The 23,760-nt window shown below is 55.1% G+C and overlaps 1 protein-coding gene across 3 annotated transcripts in view; it reads right to left on the minus strand.

The window, feature by feature from the left end:
- Window positions 1-7,244: 7,244 nt before the first annotated feature.
- Window positions 7,245-23,760, minus strand: part of MAEA (macrophage erythroblast attacher, E3 ubiquitin ligase) — a 32,212-nt gene continuing 15,696 nt past the window's right edge. The window contains exons 2-10 of one of the 3 annotated variants that reach the window (XM_032856601.1): window positions 20,790-20,972; window positions 18,661-18,864; window positions 16,384-16,506; window positions 15,583-15,696; window positions 12,808-12,884; window positions 11,936-12,044; window positions 9,315-9,448; window positions 8,344-8,539; window positions 7,245-7,992 (exon numbers count right to left, since the gene is read on the minus strand). In XM_032856601.1, the coding sequence (XP_032712492.1) occupies window positions 7,897-7,992; window positions 8,344-8,539; window positions 9,315-9,448; window positions 11,936-12,044; window positions 12,808-12,884; window positions 15,583-15,696; window positions 16,384-16,506; window positions 18,661-18,864; window positions 20,790-20,972 (1,236 nt within the window). In that variant the 3' untranslated portion in view covers window positions 7,245-7,896. Of the gene's footprint in view, window positions 7,993-8,343; window positions 8,540-9,314; window positions 9,449-11,935; window positions 12,045-12,807; window positions 12,885-15,582; window positions 15,697-16,383; window positions 16,507-18,660; window positions 18,865-20,789; window positions 20,973-23,760 lie in introns of those variants that run through there. The other 2 variants (XM_032856607.1, XM_032856615.1) reach the window with 2 other exon arrangements.

Below are 23,760 nucleotides of genomic sequence, written 5' to 3' on the forward strand. Positions count from 1 at the left end.
AGACAAGGCGGGGCAGGCCCGAGGGGTGCGAGCGTGGTCTCCATGCCGCGGTCGCCCAGGAGTGTGCGATTCCCGGGCCCTGACACCGCGACAGGCAGGCCGGGATGGCCCGGGTGGGAGCCGGTGCGCGCTTCTCCCGGGGGTGCCGGACACCCCGCCGCCCCGCGCTGCCTGCTGCCCGGCACGGACGGCACGCTAGGCCCTGGCCCTCCCTGCCCCGCTGTCCGACCCGCGCTGGTGACCGTTTCCGGAGGCGGTGAGCTCGGGGAGCCCTCGCCGTGCAGGCAGGGACCCCTCCGGGCGCTGGCCAGGGTGCTTGCCAGGCTTTGTCCTTCTCCAGAACGCCCCTTGCCCCTGCCCGCTGAGCAGGGCAGGCCAGGCTGGCCTCGTCCAGGCCCCGCGCTGGCTCGGCCCTGGTGCAGCCCAGGCCCCGACCCGTGCGGTCCAGCCGCGCGTGTGCGCCCGTGGGTTCCCTGGGCACCCCCACCTGGGGAGGAGGGCCTGGGGGTGATACGCCCAGCTCTCCGGTCTCTTGCACCAGGGGGTCCCCTCCAGGCCAGGCGGTGGCCTCACCCAGCCCCTTCTTGGAGCCTGTGCCTCTGTGCCCCCAACCCACAGGCTACCACCCCCTTGGACTTTTGTCTTTGCCTTTGCCTCAGGAACACCTGCCTCACCCCCAGGTACTGAGGCCCCCGGTGCTTGGGGCTCTTTGAGGGGGTCTCCACTGGGACTCAGAAAGTAGGTTGCATGTTTTCTAGGATCTTGGGGGGGATGCAGAATGCCGTGGAAATACCACGGACCTCTGCACATGGGACCAGGACCACATGGATCTGAATGCCCTCAGTAGTATCCTTCTTAGCAGCAAAAGGTGGTACCAGCCCAAGTGACCATCAGTCGATGGTAGATGAACGTCTGTCCTTCAGCCAAAAAGGAGGAAAACACAGACACCCTTGATAACACGGATGAACCTTAAAAGGCCCTGATATTGCGGGATTCTATCGACACAAAATGTCCGGGGAAGGCAGATGCATGGGGTTAGATTAGTGGCTGCTGGTGGGGAGCGTGGCAGTCAGCACGCTAAAGCATCGAGCTGGATGTGTCCAGAGAGGCAGGTCCAGGTGTGGCAGCTGTCTCTCAATAATGCAGTTATGGAAAGAGAAGAGGAAAGTGGGAAGCATGCCGACTCATCCTTTGTGCGCTTGATCCCAGGCCTGGAGGTTGCTCTGAGCAGCCTCCAGCTTGGCAGCCTCCCTGCATCTCCTGAGGTGTGGGTTGGCCTTTCCGGTCTCCCAGCTGTTCCCATCAACACAAAAGCATGCAGTTTCTCTCGTCCCAACAGAACCCTGCTCTGCATCCACCTTCCCCCCTAAGCCTGTTAGGGTTGTGGTGCTCTTGTGCAGCAGGACTCCCCCAAAGAGCTGTGCATTTGCCCTGCACCTCTTTCTCCTCCTCTGACCCCAGTGGCCTGTGATGTTTGTGTGGCCCAGTCACATCTCCTGCCTGCCTCCCTCGGCTCAGGTGATGGGATGTTTGTACTTCCACGTGCTCAGGCCAGTGACCTGGGGGCCGCTGGCACCCCATGTACAACCCACTGGGGGACCCTTGCAGGCCAGCAGCTGCCCTCACATCCATAGAGTCCACTTATCTCACAGCAGCTAGGAGGAAACTGTCAGTGCCACCCACCGCCCACATCTCCAGCTCTGCTGCCTCCCTCCAGCAGTCAGGCCTCCACAGAGCCCATTCTCCTGCCTGGAAGGCTGCTCCCAGCCCACCCTCGCCAGCCTTGTAATCAGCCTCTTCATGCCCTCTCCTTAGGCAGCACCACTTCATTCTGCAGTGCTCAGACTCCCATCACACAAGGCTCATAATCTTTTTTTTTTTTTTCTTTTTGCCCTTAGAACATATGGTCCATGAGAACTGGGGTCTTTATTTTGTTTCATGAGGTCAGGCACAGAGTAGCTGCTCAATATTGAATGCTGAATAAATAGAATTAGCCCAAATGAATGTGTTGAGACCTAAAGGATATTGTAGAGGAACCAACCAGGACTTCAGAGATGAGGAAACCCAGCAGGACACACACAAACCCATCCAAGGCACGGCAGGACCACAACATGGAAAGGCAGTGATGAAAAGCAGTGGAAGAGAAAACTCATTATACAAACAGTTACAAAGACAAGAAAGGGAACAGCAGACTTCTTGGTCACAACACCACAAGCTGGAAGACAATGGCATGAAATATTTATTTTATTTTATTTTATTATTTATTTGACAGACACAGCAAGAGAGAGAACACAAGCAGGGGGGAGTGTGAGAGGGAGAAGGAGATTTCCCGCTGAGCAGGGAGCCGGATGCAGGGCTTAATCCGAGACCCTGGGATCATGACCTGAGCCAAAGGGAGATGCTTAATGACTGAGCCACTCAGGCGCCCTTAGCATAAAATCTTTAACATACTAAAAGAAAAAACTAAAAAATTTGTCAACCTGGATTGTATATGCCGTGAACTATCCTTCCCAACCTGAATTAGATTGAAATAGAACACTTTCAGACCAAGAAAAGCTGAGTGAATTCATTGCCAGCAGGTCTGCATGGAAGCATACAGTAAATTCTTTAAATGAGGAAAATGCTAGCAGATGCAAACTTAGATCTATAGAAGCAGTGAAGAGTGCTGTAATTGGCAAACGTGGGTAAATATATCTATTTTGTTTTAAATTTCTTTTCTAAATCATTGGTCACTGAAAACATAAAAAGGTATTGCAAGGTACAGAATACAGAATGTCTGTAGAAGTAAATACGTGGCCACAGTAGGGTACAAAGGGCAGGAGAGAGGCAGTAAGTTTCTGATTCTTATCATATTTGAAGGCACTTGTGGTCAGTTAAAGAGGTATACTGAACTAGAGCACTACAGACATACAGTGGAGACAAAATAACTTAGTCTAAAGATAGCAGGTAAAGACAGAAAAAATAACAGAAGACAGACCCGACAAATGGAAAAAGAGTAACAAATCCAGCAATAATAATCAGCACGTTAAATTAAATATCAGTAGTCTAGACACTTGCTCAATTGAAAGGCAGTGATTGTCCAATTGGATTAAAAAGACCCACGCATATGCTTTCTACAAGAAACAGACTTCAATTTAAGACTTGGGTTGGAAGCAAAAGGATCAAGAAAGAACTAACATACAAACACTCAACAAGAGGGCCAGAGTGGCTGGGCCAGGACAAGGTGGACTTTATAACAAGAGCTGTTACCAGGGAGGGTGTTTGTGCTTAGTAACAGATTCCAGATACATGAAACAAAAGCCCATAGATGTGAAGAGGACATAGACAAATTCACTTGTAAACTTTTAAGCACAAGTAGGGAGATCAGTAAGGATAGCAGAGACTGGCTGCCCGTCACAAATTTGACCTGGCTTGCACTTGCAGAACACGCCCCCGACAACAGGCAGATGTTCTAAGTGCACATGGAACACTTACCAAGGCAGACATAAAACAAACCTCTATAAATTTAAAAGGATTGAAACCATATGGACTAGATTTTCTAACAATTACATGAAAACTTAATAACAAAAAATATCTGGAAAGTCTGCAAGTATTTGACAATTATCTAACAGGCTTCTGTAACCTGTGGGTCAAAGAGAAAAAAAATCATAATGGAAATTATAAAATAGTTTGAACTGCATGAAAATGAAAACAACATTAAAATGTATGGGATGTTTATATTAGAAAGGAAAGGCCCCAAAGCAGTAATCTAATCTTCCCCTTAAGAAGCTAGAAAAAGGACAATTAAACCTAAAATAAGCAGGAAGAAGAAAACAATAAAGAATAGAAATCAGTTACACAGAGAACAGGCAAACAATAGGGGAAAAAATCAAAGACCAAAAGGTGGTTCTTTAGAATGATCCATAAAATTGATAAGCCTCTAAGTAGATTTCAAGAGAAAAGAAACAAATGACCAATATCAGGAATGAGAGGGGACATCACTACAGAACCTATAGACGTTAAAAAAAAACAACAACAACAAACAATAGAGTACGTTGTAAACAACTTGCTCCGCAAAGTACTAGCAAGTCAGATCCAGCACTACATTAAGACCCACACCATGAGCTCCAGAGGTTTATCTCAGGAACCTAAAGCTTGTTCAACTGCTCAAAGCTAATCTAGTTCTCTGTGTCACCCTTATCAGAACAAAGGAGAAGAGCCTTACGTTAGATGAAGAAAAGAACATTTGAAAAAATTCAACATGCTCTCATGATGGTAACTCAGGAAGGAGGAGTGAACTTCCTCAACCTGATAATTGCACCTTGTGAAAACCTAGAGCAGATGTGGTTCTTCATGATGGGAGAGGATGCTTTCCCGAGATCAGAAACAAGACCAGGACTCTGTTCTTACCCTCCTAGTTCAGACTGTCCTGGAGGCTTTACCCATACAATAAGGGGAGGAAAAGAAATGCCAGGCATAGAGATTGGACAAGAACAAGCAAATGGTCTTTATTTGCAGAGGTTACAACCGGTACACAGAAAATGCTTTATAACATATCAAAAAGCTACCAGAACAAATGAGCTTAGGAGGGTCACAGGATACAAGATCAATATACGAAATCAGTGACATGTCTGTATGTTACCACACTAGAATGGTTGGGAAGTCAAATTTAAAAATCTCACTGACAATAGCAGTAAAATGAGAACTGTAATGCAGGTGAGGTCTGGATACAGAGAACACCATATTCACAGGCTGGTGGCCTCAATATGGTCATGATTTTTAAGTCCCTGCTGTGGGCTTAACTGCCCTCCTCACCCAAACTCATGTTGAAGGCCTGTCCCCCCCATGCTGACTATATTTGGAGGCAAAAGTTCACATGAAATTATGAGATGGGTCCTAATCCGACAGGACCAGTGTCCTCACAGTAGGCAGGGCTGTCTTTCCATGCACACAAAGGGAAGGCTGTCTGTGAGCCAGGAAGATTGACTCTGGTGTTCAAAACTGTGAGAAAATTATTTCTGTTGTTCAAGCACCCCAGTCTGTGGTGGTGTTAGGGCAGCCTGAACAGACTAAGGCAGTTCCCAGACTGATCTAAAGATTCAACGTGATTCCAGTTAAAATCCCAGCAGACTTTGTTTAGAGTACTCTTATAAGCTGATTCCAAGACTTAGGTGGAAATGCAGTCAAAACAATTCTGAAAAAGTAGAAACTACATAGAACAAAAGGGGCTCATTTGTACTTTAATGCTGCAGTGACTCAGATGCTGGGTGTTGGGTTGAGGACAACCCTAAGGCAACTACGCAGAGGAGAACATCCAGAAATAAACTGAGAGAATGACAGCCTGGGGACTTCGCATTATCTTATGGAGACAAAAAAGCCTTCAACATATGTGTTCAACATACGATGTTGTAACGACAGGATGAACACATGGGGGTAAATGGTCCTTAGCCTCTTCCTCATTCCATACACACAAGTTCATTGCAATGGGTTACAAACCTAAAAAGCTAAAACAATCTTTTCTAGAATACAGGGGAGAATATGGTTGGGACCTTAGAATGGGCAAATTTTCTCAGAAGTTATGAGCCACAAAAGAAAAAGTTAACTGAACTTTTACTAAATGTAAAACCTCTGGTGGTCAAATAACAGGCAACCAAGTGCAAATACATGTATCAGACAAAGGATTTGTGCCCCCAATACGGAATGCATTCCTACAAAGAAAAAAAAAGGGGGTTCTCCAATAAAGAATGGGCAGAAGACTTGAACAGATATGGGACTAATAGCCACTCACCACATCGGCAGGAGCTCAGCATCTGCAGCCATCAGGGAAATGCACATAAGCCCACAGGGATTACCGACCTGCGCCACTAACGGGAAGAATGACGCCACCAAACACTGGCAAAGACGCAGACAAACTTGAACGCCCCCACACCAACGGGCATGTACACCGTTACTGGCACTTTGGGAAAAGCCTTGGCAGTTGTGAAATTAAAGGTACAGCACTGGCATGACTCCTTCTACTTCCAGACATTGACTTAAGGGAAATGAAAACAATGTCCATGAAGAACTGTTCCTGCCACATTCACGGCAGCTTGACTTATAGTAACTAGAAGCCGGACACAATGTCCACCGAGAGAATGCGCAGCTTGTGGTGCGCGTGGAGTGGACTACTGCTCACCGATGGAGGAGGGCCACAGACACACGCAGCCATGTGGACACACCTGAGGCATCTGCTGAACCAAGTCAGACACAAAGGACCACATGGCCTGTGTTCTGATGTATGTGCTGATAAAGTCCCAGTGGTGGCTGTGCAGCGAGGTGTGGCTGTCTGGGAAGACTCCTGGGCTTGCAGCTTATACCTGGTCCATTTATCAAAACTCATCACACTGTTTATAGAGAACCCGTGTGTTCCAATGGGTACGACTGCTATGCTGGTTAAAGCCCACCACGAGCGAAGAGCTGTCAGCCACTGGCATGTCCTGGATCTAAGATGTGCAGGGCTGAGGCTGGCAAGAATGCAGAGGAGGAGGGGGTGGGGGGGTGAGGGGGAACGGGAGGCTTTAAGTGCTCTGGCCAGCCGGCCGTCACTGTCACTGTCTACTGACCTCCACTCACAACGCGGGTGTCCAGCAAGTCACGCGTGAGTGCATTTGTGGCAGCTTCATCTGCAAACAGCTCAAACTTCTCCAGTGTAGCTGGGACCAATCGCTGTGTTCCACTCACCCTGTGGCTGCCCCCTACTCTCCTGGCCAAGTAGCTCTCCCCATGTGTGTGGTCACTGGAATGGACCAGAAGGGACCCGGAGGGCAGGCCTGGGATGTGTGGCTACACGCACATGCACACATACGGATGTCCTCACGGCTTTGGGAAGGAAATGGGGGGGGCGGCCCAGGTGATGGTCAGAGGGAGGCCAGGGGGCCAGGGCGGCAGGGCTGGAGGGCATGGTGGGAAGGAGCTGCTGCCTCCCTGCATCCACCCTGTGCTCTGAGTAGGGGCTCAGCCATAGGTGCACCAGGTGCCCATGGGCAGCAGGAGGCCAACAGGCGCTGGCGAGTTGGGGAGACCCCACTCAGAGGGTCCAGCCCCACTCGCTTCCCCCAAAGCAGAGCACAGCACCCTCCGGCAGCTACAGCAGGACTCTGGGATGGGGCCCGTGTGGGGACCCCAGGAGCCGCCCTGTTGCATGGCTGCAGACAAGGGGGGGCCTGGGGCAAGCAGACACAAGCGAGGGTGTCAGAACGCACAGCAGCTTCCACCTCACACAGACATAAGAAATAGAAAACCCTTTTATTAACAGGTTTTACATTTACAGTTTATTAGCTAATCAACATCGACATGCAAAAATAAGCGCTAAATACAACCCTCTACAGTGTGGTTTTGTGTAAACTACAATGGGTCGTTTGATTTGAAAAGTCATCGGTGGTTACTCAGACTGACTGCTAGTTTCTGTAACAACAGCATTAGATCTACAGTTACGGAGCCATCAGCAAGGCCTCTGCAGAACTCGGTCCAGTGGATTTCCACGTGAATACATTCTCAAGCAGGAAATAAGGCGGCACGAATGACGTGACATTGAACCTAGCACACCCTAAGACTGCCCCCACGGCAGCGCAGGTGCAGCCCCTTGGTCCCCCTCACCGAGGATGGCCGTGGGGGCAGGGTGGCAGGAGGGGCGGGGGCGGGGGTGCGGGAGAACCGACTCCTGTTTCCCAAGCGGCCGAAGGCGCGGGTAGGTCTCTCTGAAAGGGGAGGGCATCAGGTGGCTCACATGCACTCCGGAGTCCTACCAGCAAAAGGCTGTCCCCCAGCACGGATGTGCGGACCCGAATCCACCCTTCTAGGAGTGCCCAGCGTCGCTCACTGATCTTTGGTCGCAAGAAACAGAAACGCAGGCGGGCGGGGGCGCATGGGGCGCCCGGCCTACATGATGTACACCTTCTCGGCTTGGGAGAAGTGGAACACTTCTTTGGTCCTCGGACAAACGACTTTGTCATCTTGACGGATGGACAGCAGAGACTGAAACACAACGGGGGCAGGGGGCACATGAACGTGCGGACACACAGGCCAAACCTCTCCAGGGCGCCCGCCCACCCGCCCACCGCTGCGGGAGGGCTCAGCTTCTCTCCGCACGCTGCCTCTGGGAGGCCTGCCTGTCTGTGAACCCTGATCCTGCAGCTTCTTGACCACCAGTCTGGCTCTCCAGGGGCAGCGTGGGGTCAAGCCGCCTGCACATGGGGACCCATACCCAGGGACTGCACCCAGCGCAGACAGCAGGCAGCTGGCAGAGACCGTTAGGTCTGCCAGATCCACCACCGCCCCCGCATGTCCCACCCCGCTCCGCTGTCCCTGCGCGTTGTTGCCCCTCACGTTGTAGCCGTAGACATAGCCATTGGGCAGCATCATGGGCGGGTTGTTTTCATTCATCACGTCACCAGAGATCTTGCAGACCAGGCGGGAGTTGGCGCAATGGGCCATGGGCAGGGGCTGTGCCAGCTTGTTCAGGGAACGGCTGCACACGGGGCAGTCGGGGCTCTTGGAGCTGCCGTCCTCCTTGTAGCACTGTCTGCGCAATGGTTAAGGAAGGGTCGTGGGGTGGGGGGCACTGGGCATGCTGAGGCCACCCCGGCTGCCAGGCAGGAATCAAGCCTGGAGCTCTCTTTCAAGACAGAGCAAACACTGTGTCAAGCAGGAAAATGGCCTAAGGCTGTACCAGCCCAGCCCGAGAACCCCACTGCCCCACACACCTGTGCGCCTGCCCCTTCTCAGGCACCTGAGTCCGGGGCCAGTGCCCACAACACTCACTGTGGTCCCATCACACAGACGGCCACGAAAGCCAACAGCCCCGGGTCCCAAGGGGCCCACATGCCACATTCGAGAGGGACACTTGGGCATTGGGGTCACAATCCCACTGCTCTCTGGTGGCAGGGGAATGACTGCTGTGCCACACATGTTTTCAAACAAGACACTGGGCCAGGGACGGCCAGGGCTCAGACCAAGAGAAGCTCAAGGAGATTCTCAGGAATCACACGGGAGCCTTCAGAATGGCAGCCAGACCCAGTTGCCAGAAGGTACACCAACACCAGCCTTGTTGCCTGCGAGCAGCGCCGGGTGGTGTCTGGGAATGAGTGAACACTCAAGAGGCTGGGGGCAGAGCTGCCCCACGACCACCACCCCTGACTGCCTGGGACCAAGCACCCACCACACAAGCCATAAGCAAAGGCCTCAAGTCGGAGGGGTGTGGCGCATGCCTGCTCGCTGGAGGACAGAAGGCCCCCAGATGTGGAGCCCAGGCTAAGGAGGGCCGAGCCTGCAGGTGTCCTCGCCCGCCAAAAGGATACGGTGTCTTTATGGCCGACAGGCCAGCCTGCAGCGTCAGGGTGAACACAGAGTTGTTGCCCAGCTGGTGCAGCCGGTAGTTGTCGTAGCGGAACTGCTGGATCAGCATGCGCCACCGGGCCGGGTCCAGCAGGTCCTGCAAGAGATGGGGCAGAGCCGAGCTGGGGACGGCACAGGACCGTCAACCCCGACAGCGAGTGACAAAGCCTTCCTGGCCCGCCCCCATCAACCCGCACCCGCCAGCTTGGACTCCCAAGTCTGCATGGACATGGATGATAAAGGGGGGGGGCTAAATGTGGCCTCGTGGCAGGAAGGGGATGCAGTGGGCCGAAGGACAGCACTGAGGTCTCAGGGGCAAAGTCTCACTCCAGAAAGAAACTTCCTGGGCCAGGAGCCACCCCCATGTCATGGCTGGACAGTCATATAACAGAACAGGAAGCCTGGTTAATGTGTGTCCCCAGAGCTTCCCAGGTTCCGAGTAACCAAGAGCAGCAAGGGAGGGCATATGCCAGCAAGACTGAAACCCTGCATGTCATGCACAGGGGTCAGGCCCCATGATGAGGGAGGAGATGCGGGCACCCGTTCAGCAGGGGCTCTACGGGCAGACAGTACGCTCAACTCCAATGTTATAAAAAAATGTCTTTAATGTCATTATTATTGAAGCAAAGTCCACAGTGGACCAAGGCCACAGTCCAGAGGCTCTGCAACCCCCACCCCGAGACCCTTGGCCTTGGGCCTCTGGTGTGGCCACTTCTCCCTAACTAGAGCACATCGCCCTGCTTCTCGTGGGAACCCGAGACACACCTGGGACTGCCTGCCACAGGGTGCAAGGCCTCTGTGCCCTCAGCATGGCAGGGCATGGCCCTACCCCAGCACTGCCCTCCGGAGTCCCGTGCCCCCTGGGCCATCCCCTCTGTGTGCACCCTGGTCTTCCTCGGGCGTGCCGTCCGTGTCTAGTTAGGAGGCTGTGCGTCGGTGGGCTGTGCCTGCCCGTCCCCCCGCAGCCTGAACTCCACAGCAACTGTGTGGCTTCTCTTCACACTGCCCTGGTGCCTCCCTGAGGGTCAGCCCTCCAGCCCGCAGGTGGGGATGGCACCTGCCTCACGCTCCCAGAGCAGACACCTCACCCTGCAGGGCAGGCCCTCTCTGCCTTCTCTCAAAGCTTCTCCAGAGCAGGGGAGAGAGACGGAGGAGACTGTAAGTTAAAGCTCAGTCTCATTCCTGCAGAGCCCGTGACCTGAGGCTTGATTACGGGACACTCCCGACACCACCGAGCCATGTGAGTCCAGTCGCGGGGGAGATGCTGCCACTGCCCTGTGGACGGCTGAGCACTCCAGCCACTGGGGGCTGTCTGCCCACGAAACTGCATGGGGCAGCCAGGGCCTTGGACAGAGCCCACCATCAGGGCTCAGGGAACAAGCCTGGTCCAGCCCACAAGGAAGGCAGTTTACTTCTCTCCCTGGGAACAGCACGTGGCTGAGCGTCTGCTGAGGGTGTCGGCAGGTGGACTTCCAGGCCCACAGGGTGCTGAGGGAGGTGTATTCAGGAACTAGTTTCTTTCTAAGAACATACAGGAGGAAGAGCCACCCCCAAATCCGGCCAGTACCCTGATCTCAGGCTTTCCGACCCAAGACTCTGGAATTCTGTCATGGAGCCCAGACAGATGAAGACAGAAAACTGTGGGAGGAACCGAACAACAAACACCTATACACGTGGGCACAGCTGGGAGAGCCCCGGTCTCCATGGGCAGCAGCAATAGGGTCCCAAGCAGGGCCGGCACAGGTGGCAGAGAGCATGGTGGTATCTGAGGAAGGCAGTGCTTGTGTGCAAGGGACCTGGGAACGTGATGGCCACACCTCCAAGCAAAGTGCAGGGTGGGGGGGAGCCAGCGGGGGGTGCCTGGCTTCTCTGGAAACATTTACCTTTAAAACGTGTGAACAGAAAACTGACACAGGGATGAACTGCTCATCTAAAGAAAGCAGAACTTGATGATTTGGAAACTTCCATCCATGTTGCAAAAATGAGAAAGCTGCTCCAGAGAGAACACAAAGGGTGTATCCAAGCAAGCCTAAGGACACCCATGGGGGTGTGATCAAGGGCTGATGGCCAAGTGGCCCGCATGGGGAGGAGCCAGAAGGAAAGTGGGAAGGCTGTCCGAATTCCTAGGTTCTCCAGGACACCAATGTGAGCAGTTCAGCTGCAAACACGTAACATCTCTCAAGACAAGAGAAGGACCCTAAAGGCAGATCAGAGATTACCAGGGCTGTCCTGAGGGTCCCAGATGGGCATCACCTGGTTTCAAGAGGCCAGACACGCTGCCCTAGCAACGCTGAGCAAGCTGGCTAGTAATGCTATGTGACCACACCCGCCCAGACCCCACGTGGACCCCCAAGGCCAAGAGGAGCAGCGGAGAGACAACAGAGGTGAGGCAGAACATGGGGCAAATGGGGAAGGCAACAGGTGAGGCACCCAGACGTGAAACACTCCAGGCCGAGACCCCTCATGCGGGGTTCTGACCCAAGCCTCCCACTGGCAAGGCGGGAGCGAGACGGGGAAAGCCCACATGGTGTGCAGTCCCACGCCCAGGCCCTCCCAGCCCCGAGAGCCCACAGGCATGGCTTACCTTGTAGGGCGAGATGTGCGTGTCCGGGGGGAAGGCCAGCATGCCCATCACCTGACGGACCTCGTCAAGCTGGCTCCCTTCGGCCTGACTGAAGTGCTTCCTCGCATGTCTATGAAACATTCCAGATTTGTCTGAGTTTGCCTTTCTATCTTTAAGAATCAGAGCTCCCCATCTGCCAGAGCCTCAGTACCAAGTAAGCCCCACTTCATATGACCTGGGCCAGGGTCTGCCACAGCGAGGTGAGGCGAGGGTCCCTCTCCTCAAGGGGACAGGGAGGAGGACGAGGCTTGAGGCACCGAGCACAGAATCCCATTCAGAAAACACCCAGAGGCAGCGATCCAAGCCCTTCCAAGTGACCCTGGTGTTTGTCTGAGTTTGCCTTTCTATCTTTAAGAATCAGAGCTCCCCATCTGCCAGAGCAAACCCCAATGACACAACCCTGGGAGGACCCAGAGGCAGTCTAGCTCTCGTAGTGCCTCAACAACTCCCCTTCCGACTCTGAGAGCCTACCTGCCGCCCCAAAGGAACAGCCCCTCTCTGCCCGGGCTGCACAGATTGGGCTTGACCTGGGCCTTCCTGCACTGCCTGCCCCTGGGGGAGCCCAGGCTCCCATACCCGCAGACCAGCCTCCTGCCCAAAGGCTCCCCTGTGCCCACCCGAGGGCCAGCACTATTCTGGGGTGGGTGGAAACAGCCTCAGAACCAAGGGCCCTGAGCACACGTGCTAAGTCGGCTTCATGCTGCCTGGACAGAACGGAGCCTGGGTGCCAGGTGTCAGCATCCTACTGATCACAGGCAGGGCCCAGCCGGTCAGGGCAGACCTGACCCTCCACACTTCATTCCCCAGAGCCCAGGAGGCCCCTCTCTACATACCTCACGGCGTCGAGTCTCTTATTCTGCCGGATGAGCTCAATGAACTCCTGAATCCTCAGGCTGAACTCCAGGCAACTCTGGGAGTAAAGACAAGACCAGGCTTGGGGAGGACTGCCACGGAGCCACACTCACAGGCTGACCCTGCCAGACCTGCTGGACACTGCACACCCCGCCAAGCAAGCTCAAAGCCCCCAGGGAGGTGGGTCTGATACCAAGACTGTAATTTCCGCCTGCTGTCGACACTTTCCTGGCTCTGACAGCACGTGGGCCCAGCATTCCTGGCACAGTGGGAGCAGCACTGAACGCACGGGCTGCTGGCCCTGAGCGGTTACCCACTGGCCAGGCTTCAGGACAACAGGACAGGCAGGCACAGGTGTAGGCGAGCTGCCAGGCTTCACCCCAAGTCCCTGTGAGGAGGCCGCAGACCCTCAGCAGTTCGGAGGGTGTGAGACAGGACTTCCCGTGGGAAGCATGTGAGCCCCAGAACACAAGTTTCCACCCCCTTTCCAAGGACAAAGCAGCTGTCTGGATTTGGTCTCACGTGATAAAGTAAAAACATGGGGACGTGCCCCCAGAACCCTGTGTGGCATTGTCCACCCCAACCTGCTCTGGGAGAGGGGGGCCAGTCCCGGCTCGAGGCTCTGATGCCTGGTGGGAGGAGAGGAGGAAAGACTGGGAGGCGGCGCCTCACAGAAGAGTGAGAGAAGAAGCAATGTGCACAGAGCCAGTGAGAGAAGCCTGGTCCCAGAGCAGGGACACCGGGCTGAGGTGGGGACAGTCTGCAGGGGTGCCTGGGGGGGAACCTTCCAGGCAGAGGAAGAGCCAGTCCAAAGGCCCTGGGGAGGGCGGGTGGTACCAGGAGGAGCACAGGGCTCGTGGGGGCCGTCAGAGCAAAAGATGGAAGGCGCGGGGTTTGCAGAGGGCACGAGGTCTGGGACGTCAGCTGCTAGAAGCAGCACTGCCACGCCCACCAGCCACGTGTCTGACAGGTGTCTGTCCAAACATAGCATGTGTGGTTCTGAGGGGACGCTACCAGGGGGCACCACCAGCAGAAGCCCAAGGGCTAATTCTTCAATGTCCCTCCAGTTGGCTGGGGACGGGGGAAGGCAGGAAAAATGAACTTTTATAACCTAAGACTAAAAACTGGATTATTTAACAAAGATGCTAATTTAAACTCAAATATCTTCAATATGGTTTCAGGAAAACACTCAGTATTTCCAACCAGAAGCAAAATACATGGAATTAACAGAACAAGAGAAAAATCTCTGCGTTCTCCACTCATTTACCACTTTGCCTTCCACAGCACCTGGATCATGAGATGACATGGATGGTCTATGAGGCAAGTCCGTCAGTCAACCCCAAATGTCCAGTGCTTACACTCAAGTTTACCAATCAAGTGGACTGCTCCCACCCGAGCCTCCAAGCCTGTGCTCTGGCATTCCGATGAAGCCTCTTAGCCAGGCCCCGGGGATGGAGCCCTCCAAGCCCCCACCCCAGTTCCATGGACACCAGGGTGGAGCACTGGCTGGTGTGACTTCCTTGGGGGCCCACCAGGCCGTCAGAGGCAAAGGTGCAGAGAGCCACCTACGTGGTGCCCAACACATCCACACCACAGGAGCTTGGGGCCTGAGTGTGTTCCCTGGCCCCCTCCTCTCCTGTCCTCTGCACCAAGGTGGCAGTCTGTCCTGACCCCAACTGGATGGAGCCGATGCTATGTGCTGGGTGGCAGCACAAACCGGCCCCAGCTATGAGCTCCCTTCTGAGGCCAGACCAGCAGAGTCCAAGGGGTGGAGACAGCGGGGAGGGGCCCTGCCTGCCTCCTCAGCGCACCTGATGGTCGCCACTACTGTGCTCGGGGATGCCAGCAGCTCTACCGGCAGGAGGGGGCCACCAGGTGGGCATCCCAGACGGACAAGGTCATGGTCAACTCCCCACAACTGACATGTTTAAACATGTTCTACTACCGTACAGCTCTTTTCTGGCAGGTCACCTTCCAAACAGTCCGCTAACGGACAAACACGTGTGTACCAAAACCCAGGTGCTCAGACTTGAATGTGAAATACCACGATTCCAGGTCATCACACCAAGCACGGGGGGCTGAACAGGTCCTTCCCATGCGAGCCAGGAGGGCCTGGCGCATGCACATTTGTGACTCCGTTGGCTTCCCAGACGCAGCGCCCGTGTTGTGGCTTCAGCTGTCCTTAGGCGTCTGGAGATGGGAGTCAACTCAACAGACAGGCGCCCACCACCTTAGAAGTATTTTCCAGCTATGTGAAACTTGGGTCTCAAAGTTCCTTTTCTTGCCTAGAGTCTCACAACTGATGTGAGGGATCCATGGTCATCGGGCATGGCCCCCACCGCCACGCATCTGTCCCCTCCCCCGCCTGCGTGTGCGCTCACGCGTGTACACACACATGTGCACACTGTCTGGGCCTACTCTGCTCAGCTGACACTGCATAAGAAGCCTGTTTTTGGGTCATTAGCTGGTCTTCCCGGAGCACTTGGGAACGGCTGTTTACGCTCTCTGCAGTTAAATGTTCCGGTGACGGGAGTCTCTGGTGACGGGAGCCCGCCGTCGCAGATACGGCCGCCCGCCCTCCCCGCCGGGACCCGGCTATGCGGCGGTGCCCTCGCCAAGCAGCAGCGTTGACTGGACGTAGCAGGGCTTGCAGAGACCACCTGTCGGGATGGGGAGCTACGTCCCTTCGGACCTGGTTCCCACCGTGCGGCACAGCTTGGGGGCTGGAGCAGGAGAGCAGGGCAAGTGTTACATACCAATTCTGGCTTTCCTTTTATGGTTTCCATACCAAGATCCTCACTCTCTTTAGGGGGACCACTGGCCACTCTACTTTTCCGTCCCGTCTTCGCGTCGTGCTCGCTTTGGCGGCCCTGAGTGGCAGAGAGCGTCACCCTTGGCTGGTGACTATGTGCACATGACAAGCTCAACCAGGGAGAGGTTAAAGGCGCTCGGTTTAGAAAACAGAAAACAAACAGTTTTTCTAATGGAGGCAGGGGAAGGTTAATAGAAGTTAAACATTTCTGCAAGCTCCGGGGACAACACCTGTCAGTAAGCATGTTTCGGGTCTCTAAGTTATGATTAAGGGTCCACTCTGGAAGCTGCTTGTGGGTCTCAAGAAAAGCTGTACCGGAGAGGAGCCCAGCCTGGAACGCTGCACCGCTGCAGGCGGACCGGCCTTCCGGACCAGGCTTTCCTGCCTCGGTGACTAAAGGGTCGGGGGCGGGAAGGACCTGAAGCCGCTAACAAGCTGAGCACACGCAGGCAGGTGGCACCTTGCTCCTTCAGAACCCCATGCTCAGAACACTTGTCCAAACCATAATGCAGAACAGGGTGCACTTTTTAGGGATTTTACCTAAAACCCAAACATCACAACCAAAAAATAACCCCAAAGCTACACCAAACCCCCCAAACCACCCCCCCAAACCAGAAGCACAGAACTCTGAGTCAACAGGTGCAGGCCAGTGGGCTGCAGGCAGGTGTCTGCCCCGCCCCTGTGCCATGCCCCCAGCCCCACCCTGAGTGGTCCCTCCCACAGCCGCACCCGGGCTCCTGCACACCTTCATCTTGCGCAGCCGGGATTTGTTGTCATGACACCAGGCCAGACAGGTGGCCGTCTCCCGCCTTTCCAGGGACTCCTCCACTTCTTTGGCCGTCAGGAACATCTCGATGTTCACTAAGTCCTTAGGGGAAGGAAGTGGTACGCACTCAGAACACCGGACGTTAGGACCCCAGCCCCAAGTCTGCAGATGCTCCTCCACCCCCCCAGCACACCCCACCCAGCCAGCTCCTGAGCGTCAGGGCCAGCACAGGCACTGCCCGGGCATCTCGCTGGGGACAAGCCATAGCCGGTCCAGGGCAGAAGAGCCCCCGACCTGAAGGGCAAGCGGTGTGCCACCGTCAGGGTCGGTGCCCTGCAGATGACCCAGGGGCTCGCCAGCTCAGTACAGCAGCCCAGCAGTGGGCAGTCTGGGCCAGGTCGCCCAAGTCTTCCGGAACCAACAGATGGATCCCCAGCCTCACTTGGCCTCAGGCCCCATACCCTGACTGCAGGCCTGTCGAGGCGGCAAGGTCAGACTGGGGCAGACCCAGAGAGACACTGCTCTGCCCCTCATGTGTGGGTGGGAGCCCTGCTTCCTTGCCCCCTGACCCCTAACCCTCCTGACATGAGCTCTGACAGTAAGTGCTGAGCACTGCAGCCTCACATCATCTCAGAGCTCGCCTGTTCTCATGAACCACTGCTTTGGCCATCTCTCTGGCATTTTCTTCTCCTTTCTAGAACCTCCCTGCAGGGAAACACTGGGCCACCTACATGAGGGTCATCTTTCCTATTTCCCATCTCTGGTTTTCAGTTTTTCTCTAAATTCTGAGAGGTGGCCTCTCCTGCCTGCACCTCAGGGTCCACCTGTGTCTCTGGTCCACACGGCCTCAGGATTTGGGTCTTTGCCATCTTTCTCTTCTGCCAATGGCTGTCCTGGATGTCCATGGACCCTGGGGTGTGGGAGCCACACCAGAGGTGTTAAACCAGATTACTGGAGGCGGGCTGGAAATCACGCCAGACAATCAGGGTCGCCCCCATGAGGTGCCAGCACTGATTTCAAATGCAGACAGACACACCAAGACACCAGCGGGATAGGACTCTCTTCTAAGGACCATGGCTCCGTGTGTGAAACACAGCCCCTATCTGGGCTGACCTGATAAGCTCTCCCTCCATGGCATCTTTTGACAAACAGAAGTTTTAAATGTGAATGAACCCTGGTACATCGACCTCTTGGTTGGTGACAGCACCCCATCTCGTCAGGAGACCTCCCCCCACCCCAAGGGCCTGAGCTTGCTTCTGGAAGCAACCTTAATTCTACCTATAGCTGTGGAGCTGGGCATTCCACATGTAAATCTCACAGGGACCCTTTAGCCGATGTCCAAGGTAGTACCACCGCCATCACCGTGACTCACAGAGGAACCAGAGTGAGCCTATTAGAGCAGTGCTTCCAACTCAACACCCCCATCCCACACCCATCTCAGCTGAGGGGAAGCCCCACTCTATGAGCTCTGCGCGTGCTCAGACCCCCCACACCCCAATACCGGGCAGCTCCCAGGCCTGTCCCGGGACCCTCCCCTCATCTCTGCAAGCTGACCCCAACCAGCTTTCTGAAAATCACCAGCCATCCCGCCCCTCTGCCCTATGCACGCCTGTAAACAATCCTGTTGGACCACCTGTCTCTCTCCCCTTCAAAGCCCATGTTCCTGAGGCTAGGAGCACCTGGCCAAGCTCTGCCCACAGGGGCAGGGAGAGGAGTGCAGGCTATCTACGAGCACCCACATAACCATGCAGAGGCACCGGCGGTGCCAGACAAACACAAGGACCACAGAGCCCGTCCATCAGGTATACAATGGCTGTGCTGGGCAGGGAAGGAAGAGGGTAGGAGGAGCAGGGCCAAGGGACTACCGGGTGCAGAGTGGAGACCGGTGGGCCAGGGAGATGGACACGGCCCAATGACAGAAGGGCAGCACACAGGCTAGACAACAGACAGAGGTGCACAAGAGTCTGAGAAGTGCTGGCACGGGGTGAGGGCACTGGACACCTTTGCCACTGCTGAGCAGCCTTCCTCCCAAAGCTCCACAGAGCCTGGCCTGCGTGGGCACTGAGAACCAGAGCATCGCCTGTCTCTACGCCTGAACTGCAGGAACCGCTGCAGACAGGTGGGTGGGACACCGTGAACAGTACCAAAGGACGGGTAGAGAGTGGGGACGACCCCCTGCCACAGGCTGCTGCCGGAACGTGCAACACACTGGCCCTGGTGCCCGGACTGGGATGGTGGGGGCCCGCGCATGCCCACCTCAATGCCGCTCTGGCGTGCCAGCTTCACGGCGGTGTTGTAGTAGCCACAGCGCAGCAGGTGCTCCACCATCATGCGGTCCATGCGCTTCCTCTTCCACATGCTGGCAGCTGCCGGCTGGTCGCTGCTGTGCTCCTTGAGGTGCTCAATCCGCCGCTTGCACAGCTTGGCGCTCTCGTCCTCCGCCTGGATAGACTCCACCGCCTGTGACGTGGGCAGAAGGCACTTCAGCACAGGGCCCTTGCCGCGACAGGGCAGGAGACATCAGAGGGGGCCGGGGGCGGGGGGTGTCCCTAGGGCTGGGGGACGGAAGCAGCAAAGGGGAGCGCCCCCTGTCCCCCGTCATCACCCAGAGGCAAGTCAACACCTGCCCCTCGGAGCCGCACCTTCTTGCCCTCTGTGGTCTGGGGCTGAGGTGCCACCAAAGCCTGACTGCACCTTTGTTGCCGCTTCCTGGCTACCTCAGCCATCTGTTACCATTTTGCGGCTTTCTATCTTTGCTAATACTTTTCCCCTCAACGTCAAGTCTGTTCTAAATGAATACAGCTCCACAGACACGTTCCGTATCAGCTCTGGCTGGGATGGCAGCTGACCGCCAAGTAGGTGACACATGGTCAGGGCCACCAAGGAGCCAGACACACAAATGCACCCAGGGCCCCAGTCGGCCTGTGTTTCCCTCAAGCGCTCACCATGCTCTCCAGCTGTCCTCTGCTGCCAGGATACTTGCTGCTCCTTTGGAAGTGGTTTTCTTACTACAGTTGCTTTTAAGATTTTTCTCTCTTTTCAGTTTCATGATGTGAAATCCTAGGTTTATCTTTTTTTAATGCATTTAGGACTCTGAACTGGTAACTTCCATCAATTCTGAGAATCTTGGCTAGTCTTCCTGTGCCCTCTCTTGACTTTGGTCAAACATGGTCTCCGATCTAGTCTCTGTGGCTTCCCACCCTCTTACACAGCTCTGTGCTTTTGGTTCTGTGTGCTGCTAGAATTTCTCGGTAATTTCCTCACACCTACCTTCCAGCTCACAAATCCTCTCTTTAGCTTTGTCTGATTGTTAAATGCTAAAAAAAGTGTTATAAGCAAACACTTGAGTTTTTCATTTCAGTTATACTTTTAATTTACGTTTTATTTGGTTTATTTTAAACTCCCAATTATGCTTTCTGCTTTACATCCCCTTGCAATATTCTCAGCTGTTTAATCTTTGGATATAGTCAAGTTTGGTCCCTGATAATCTCTATGTCTGAAATCTGAGTGAAGTCTCCTGTTCCTGCCACACTTCAACAAACCTCAACCACAGCTTCCCATGCACCTCGTGGTCCTCTGTTACCCCTGACGCTCTGGCGGACGGTGTCCGGCCCCTGGGAAATGCATTTAGTGTGCTTGGCGCCTGGGACCACTTACCCCAGGCTGAAGAGGAGGGTCCTGGCTCCCCTGGTGTTCTGAAACAGGCTGTGATGCTCTGCCACAGGAGGCCACACTTGGGGCATCCCCACCTGACATACACGGCCACCAGGTCGCACCACCAGCCCTGGCCTCCCCCCACCCCCAAGCTGGCCCCAGACACTGGCCAGCAAGGCAGCCATGGGTCCTGCCCTTCTCTCCTCTTGGCCCCTGCCCTCCCAATTCTGGTGATCAACTTTCTGTCCCATGAGCCCTTTGACATGTTCAGTAGGATGTTATAAAGCATCTTGCTGTGTTCGCTGGGTGGTTCCCCGGGCACAGTAGTGTACCCTACCTCCCTCTCCCAGAAATGAGAAACCCTACATGAAGCTTTGAGGGGAAAGCCTAAAAATAATAAATCATCTGCCTCCTGTCTGTGCTTGAGACACTCCAGAGCCGGGACAACCCAGTGACACAGGAATAGGAGCACAGGACTGGAAGCCGGATGCCAGCCCCGCAGAGGCTGCAGAGCACAGAGAGCATGGAGGGGGCTCGCCTCTCCCACACTCTGGCCGTGAGAGCCCACCTCCCCAAGGCACGGCTGTCTGGTCTCTCCTGCATCCTGGCTCCTGCAGAAGACAGCCCTTTTGGGGACAGCCTGGGTCCATCAGAACGCTGGGCTGTGGGACCCACACATAGCTCACACGTAAGCAGGCGGGCTCCTAGGACGGTCCAGAAGCCGCACTGACCTTCCTCTTGAGGACACTGAGCTTCTCCACCACACCATCCAGAAGGCTGACCACAGAGTCCACGGCAGGGCAGCTGCTCAAAGTCTTCTCCAGCTCGGCCACCACCATGGTGACGTGGCTCGTTTCTCGATCAATGTTTTTCTGAGCAGCCCGAAAGCGTTTATTTAGTGTTTCATAGGGCACCTGGGGAAGGACGGTAATTGGTGTGTGAGCACCAGCAGTCCTACACGAGCGACGCCCAGACCCCCTTCACAGTGTTTTGGCAGGCACATGTCCTAGGATCCTTGCACTCTACAGAAACATCTACTCTAACCCTGACCGAGGCCCACAAAAGGCCTGCGTGAACGGAGGCTCATTTGTGTTCCTGGATGAGGACACTAATGAGAAGACGCATACCCGCCCCCCTCCACCCAAATCCACAGAGGCAGCTCCTTTCTTTCCAGAAAACCGTTAAGGGCACACTGACAAAATAATCCCAAAGTTCATCCAGGATGCCAAACAGTTGAAGGAGAGGACCACCACGAGATCCATCAGATGGAAAACCTGCAGTGGCCTGTGATGGGGCCGGCGGGGGCCGCAGACTCGGGACACCGGGAAGGCCACGCAGGACAGGGTGGAAGCGCACAGACGGTTGGGGTGTCAGCATGTCGCCACAGGTACGCATCTAAGTCATCTCAGTCAGACCATATTTATTCAGCCCCCAGGGACAAAACCACCTCTCCCTATAGAACAGCCAACAAAAGACCCAGGAAGGATGGCGTGTCACTGAGAGAGAGTGGCTGCCAACACTGTTCCCAGCCCTTCTCCGGGCTCCAGGTCCAGTACTTCCCACTCGTCAAATGCAGCTCATGCGGCGTGGACCTCCTGGCGGCCAGCAATTCACCACGGAAGTCTGCGCTGCTGCTCCACCAGGTGCCAGGCGCCATGCATGGCAGGGAGGAACCTGGGATTCCCAGGAGCAGGGACACCTAGGGGACCTAGACACCAACCAGGGGCCCTAGCAGCAGGACCTCCCCAAGACCTGGCCAGGGGTCCAGTACTGCCCTTGCCCCAGCTGCCACCCCCCCCCCAGCTGCCCTGCAGACACGGTGGCAGTAGGTAAACATTCCTGTCCACCACACCTTGGGTCTTCCTGGCTCAAGAGGCAAAATGCTGTTAGACAAACCATGTCCACCATTTGGGGAGGGCTCATCCCCAGCAGCCAGATCTAGCAGGCTTTCCTGCAACTGCGCCATGGTCTCACACAAGCAAGACAGGAGAGTCTCTAGACAAAGTAAAAGGACCGTCCCTAACATGGAGTGGTGCAGAGCGCCCACAACACCCATCCACCGTCACCTACACTGAGGTCCCTGACCTAACCAGGCCTGTTCCGGTTTCAGTCCCTGAAGAGCCTTCCACTGTGGCACGTGGACAAGAGTGAAGCCACGAGCAGGTGCCAGGCGCAGACACGGGTCCCATCCTCCACGTCCAAAGGAAAGGGCTCCCTGCCTTGAGCCTCAGTTTTGGCAAAGGTCCCTCCTAATAACACCGCACAGCACGGAGACCCAAGTGCGAGCATGTGCTTGACCCCCCTCGCCCAGAGCAGAGCAGCTCTCGGCGGAGGCCCTGAGGCTGGCCGACTGTGGGATGCTGATGCGTGCATCCTCCCTTTCAGAATCTTGGACTGTTCTCAGAGCCCCACCCACCCCAGGGCCTGCAAACCGTCTGTGCCAGACGGTTTGTGTGTTTCCAATATGTTCTGTGTGTTTCCAATATGACCTGGCTGATATTTCCATAAAACACAATCAAGAGAATCACTGAAAAGTGAACTGAAACAAATCCCGTGATGCCCGATAACAAAAGCTTCAAAGTTTTATTCTAAATTCAGATGTTAAAACTACATTTCAATAAATACAAACAAAACAACCACAACACGGGAAAAGAGAAAAAGCCCTACAACTGCACACACTGTCAGCCCAAACGCAAGCCAGGGGATGGGAACACCTCCAGCTCCAGGCAACTGAAAAGCCACGGGAGCAGCCGGTAAGCGCTGTCACACCCGCTGGACACTGCCGTGCCCCTAAGATCCAGCAGGTCTCCCTGTGGTCAACATACCCAAGCTCAGGGGACACCAGCACGGGAATCCCAGGAGTCTCAGGTCCTGCCTTCTGCTCACGACACCTGGCATGATGTTCATCCCTCAGAGCCAAGGGGAGGAAAAGGAGACTCTGAAGCAGGCGCTACAGGCCTCCATTTTTAACTTTTACCCAAAAAGAAGCAGACAACACTCTAACACTCATCTTCAGTCCATCATCGATACCCAGGCCCAACTTATATTATAAGGTTACAGTCAACATTAATTCTTCTATCTTTTGATAAAAGAAACTAAGTCAGGACTTCGTACACTTCTGGGGGGTTGTGAGGCCCACTTTGCTCTCTCACCATGTGGCCTGTATCTTCCCTGGGCCTGAGTAAGCCCCTCAGCCTCCACTCCTGAGTCTGACCTCCAAATGGCCTGGACAGGAGCTTTCTGGGGCCACTCCTCCCACCCAAGGACCCCTGAGCTGTCCCTGGTGCTCCCGCCCCACACCTGGTCACAAGCTCCACAGGGGTGAGCTCTCAGGACCTCACCTTCTGCTGCCCACACCCTGACGTGTCCTGTGACCCCCCACCGGTCTGGCCCATAGCAACATCTCCCATCCCCCACCAGGAGCTCTCAGAATTTACGTCCCAGGAGCACTGAGCAGTCTCCAGTGCCAGCTTCCGTCCTGAGGACACCAGGCAGCTGGCTCTGGAAAGCTGCTCAGCATTCTGCCCACAGGGCACCCAGCCTGGGGTCCAGGCCTCCCCTGCCTTTCCCCAACTGTCCCCTGCTGCTCTGTCACCAACAGCTCCTTCACAGCCTCCTTCAAGAAGGGCTTTGGCCAAATGAAGGAATGGAATTTCTGAAATGCTGAAGATACTGAAAGCAGCCAAGCTATCATTCCAGAAG

Source organism: Lontra canadensis, unplaced genomic scaffold (assembly GCF_010015895.1).
Source record: "Lontra canadensis isolate GAN:19392208 unplaced genomic scaffold, GSC_riverotter_1.0 scaffold1, whole genome shotgun sequence".
NCBI lineage: Eukaryota > Metazoa > Chordata > Mammalia > Carnivora > Mustelidae > Lontra > Lontra canadensis.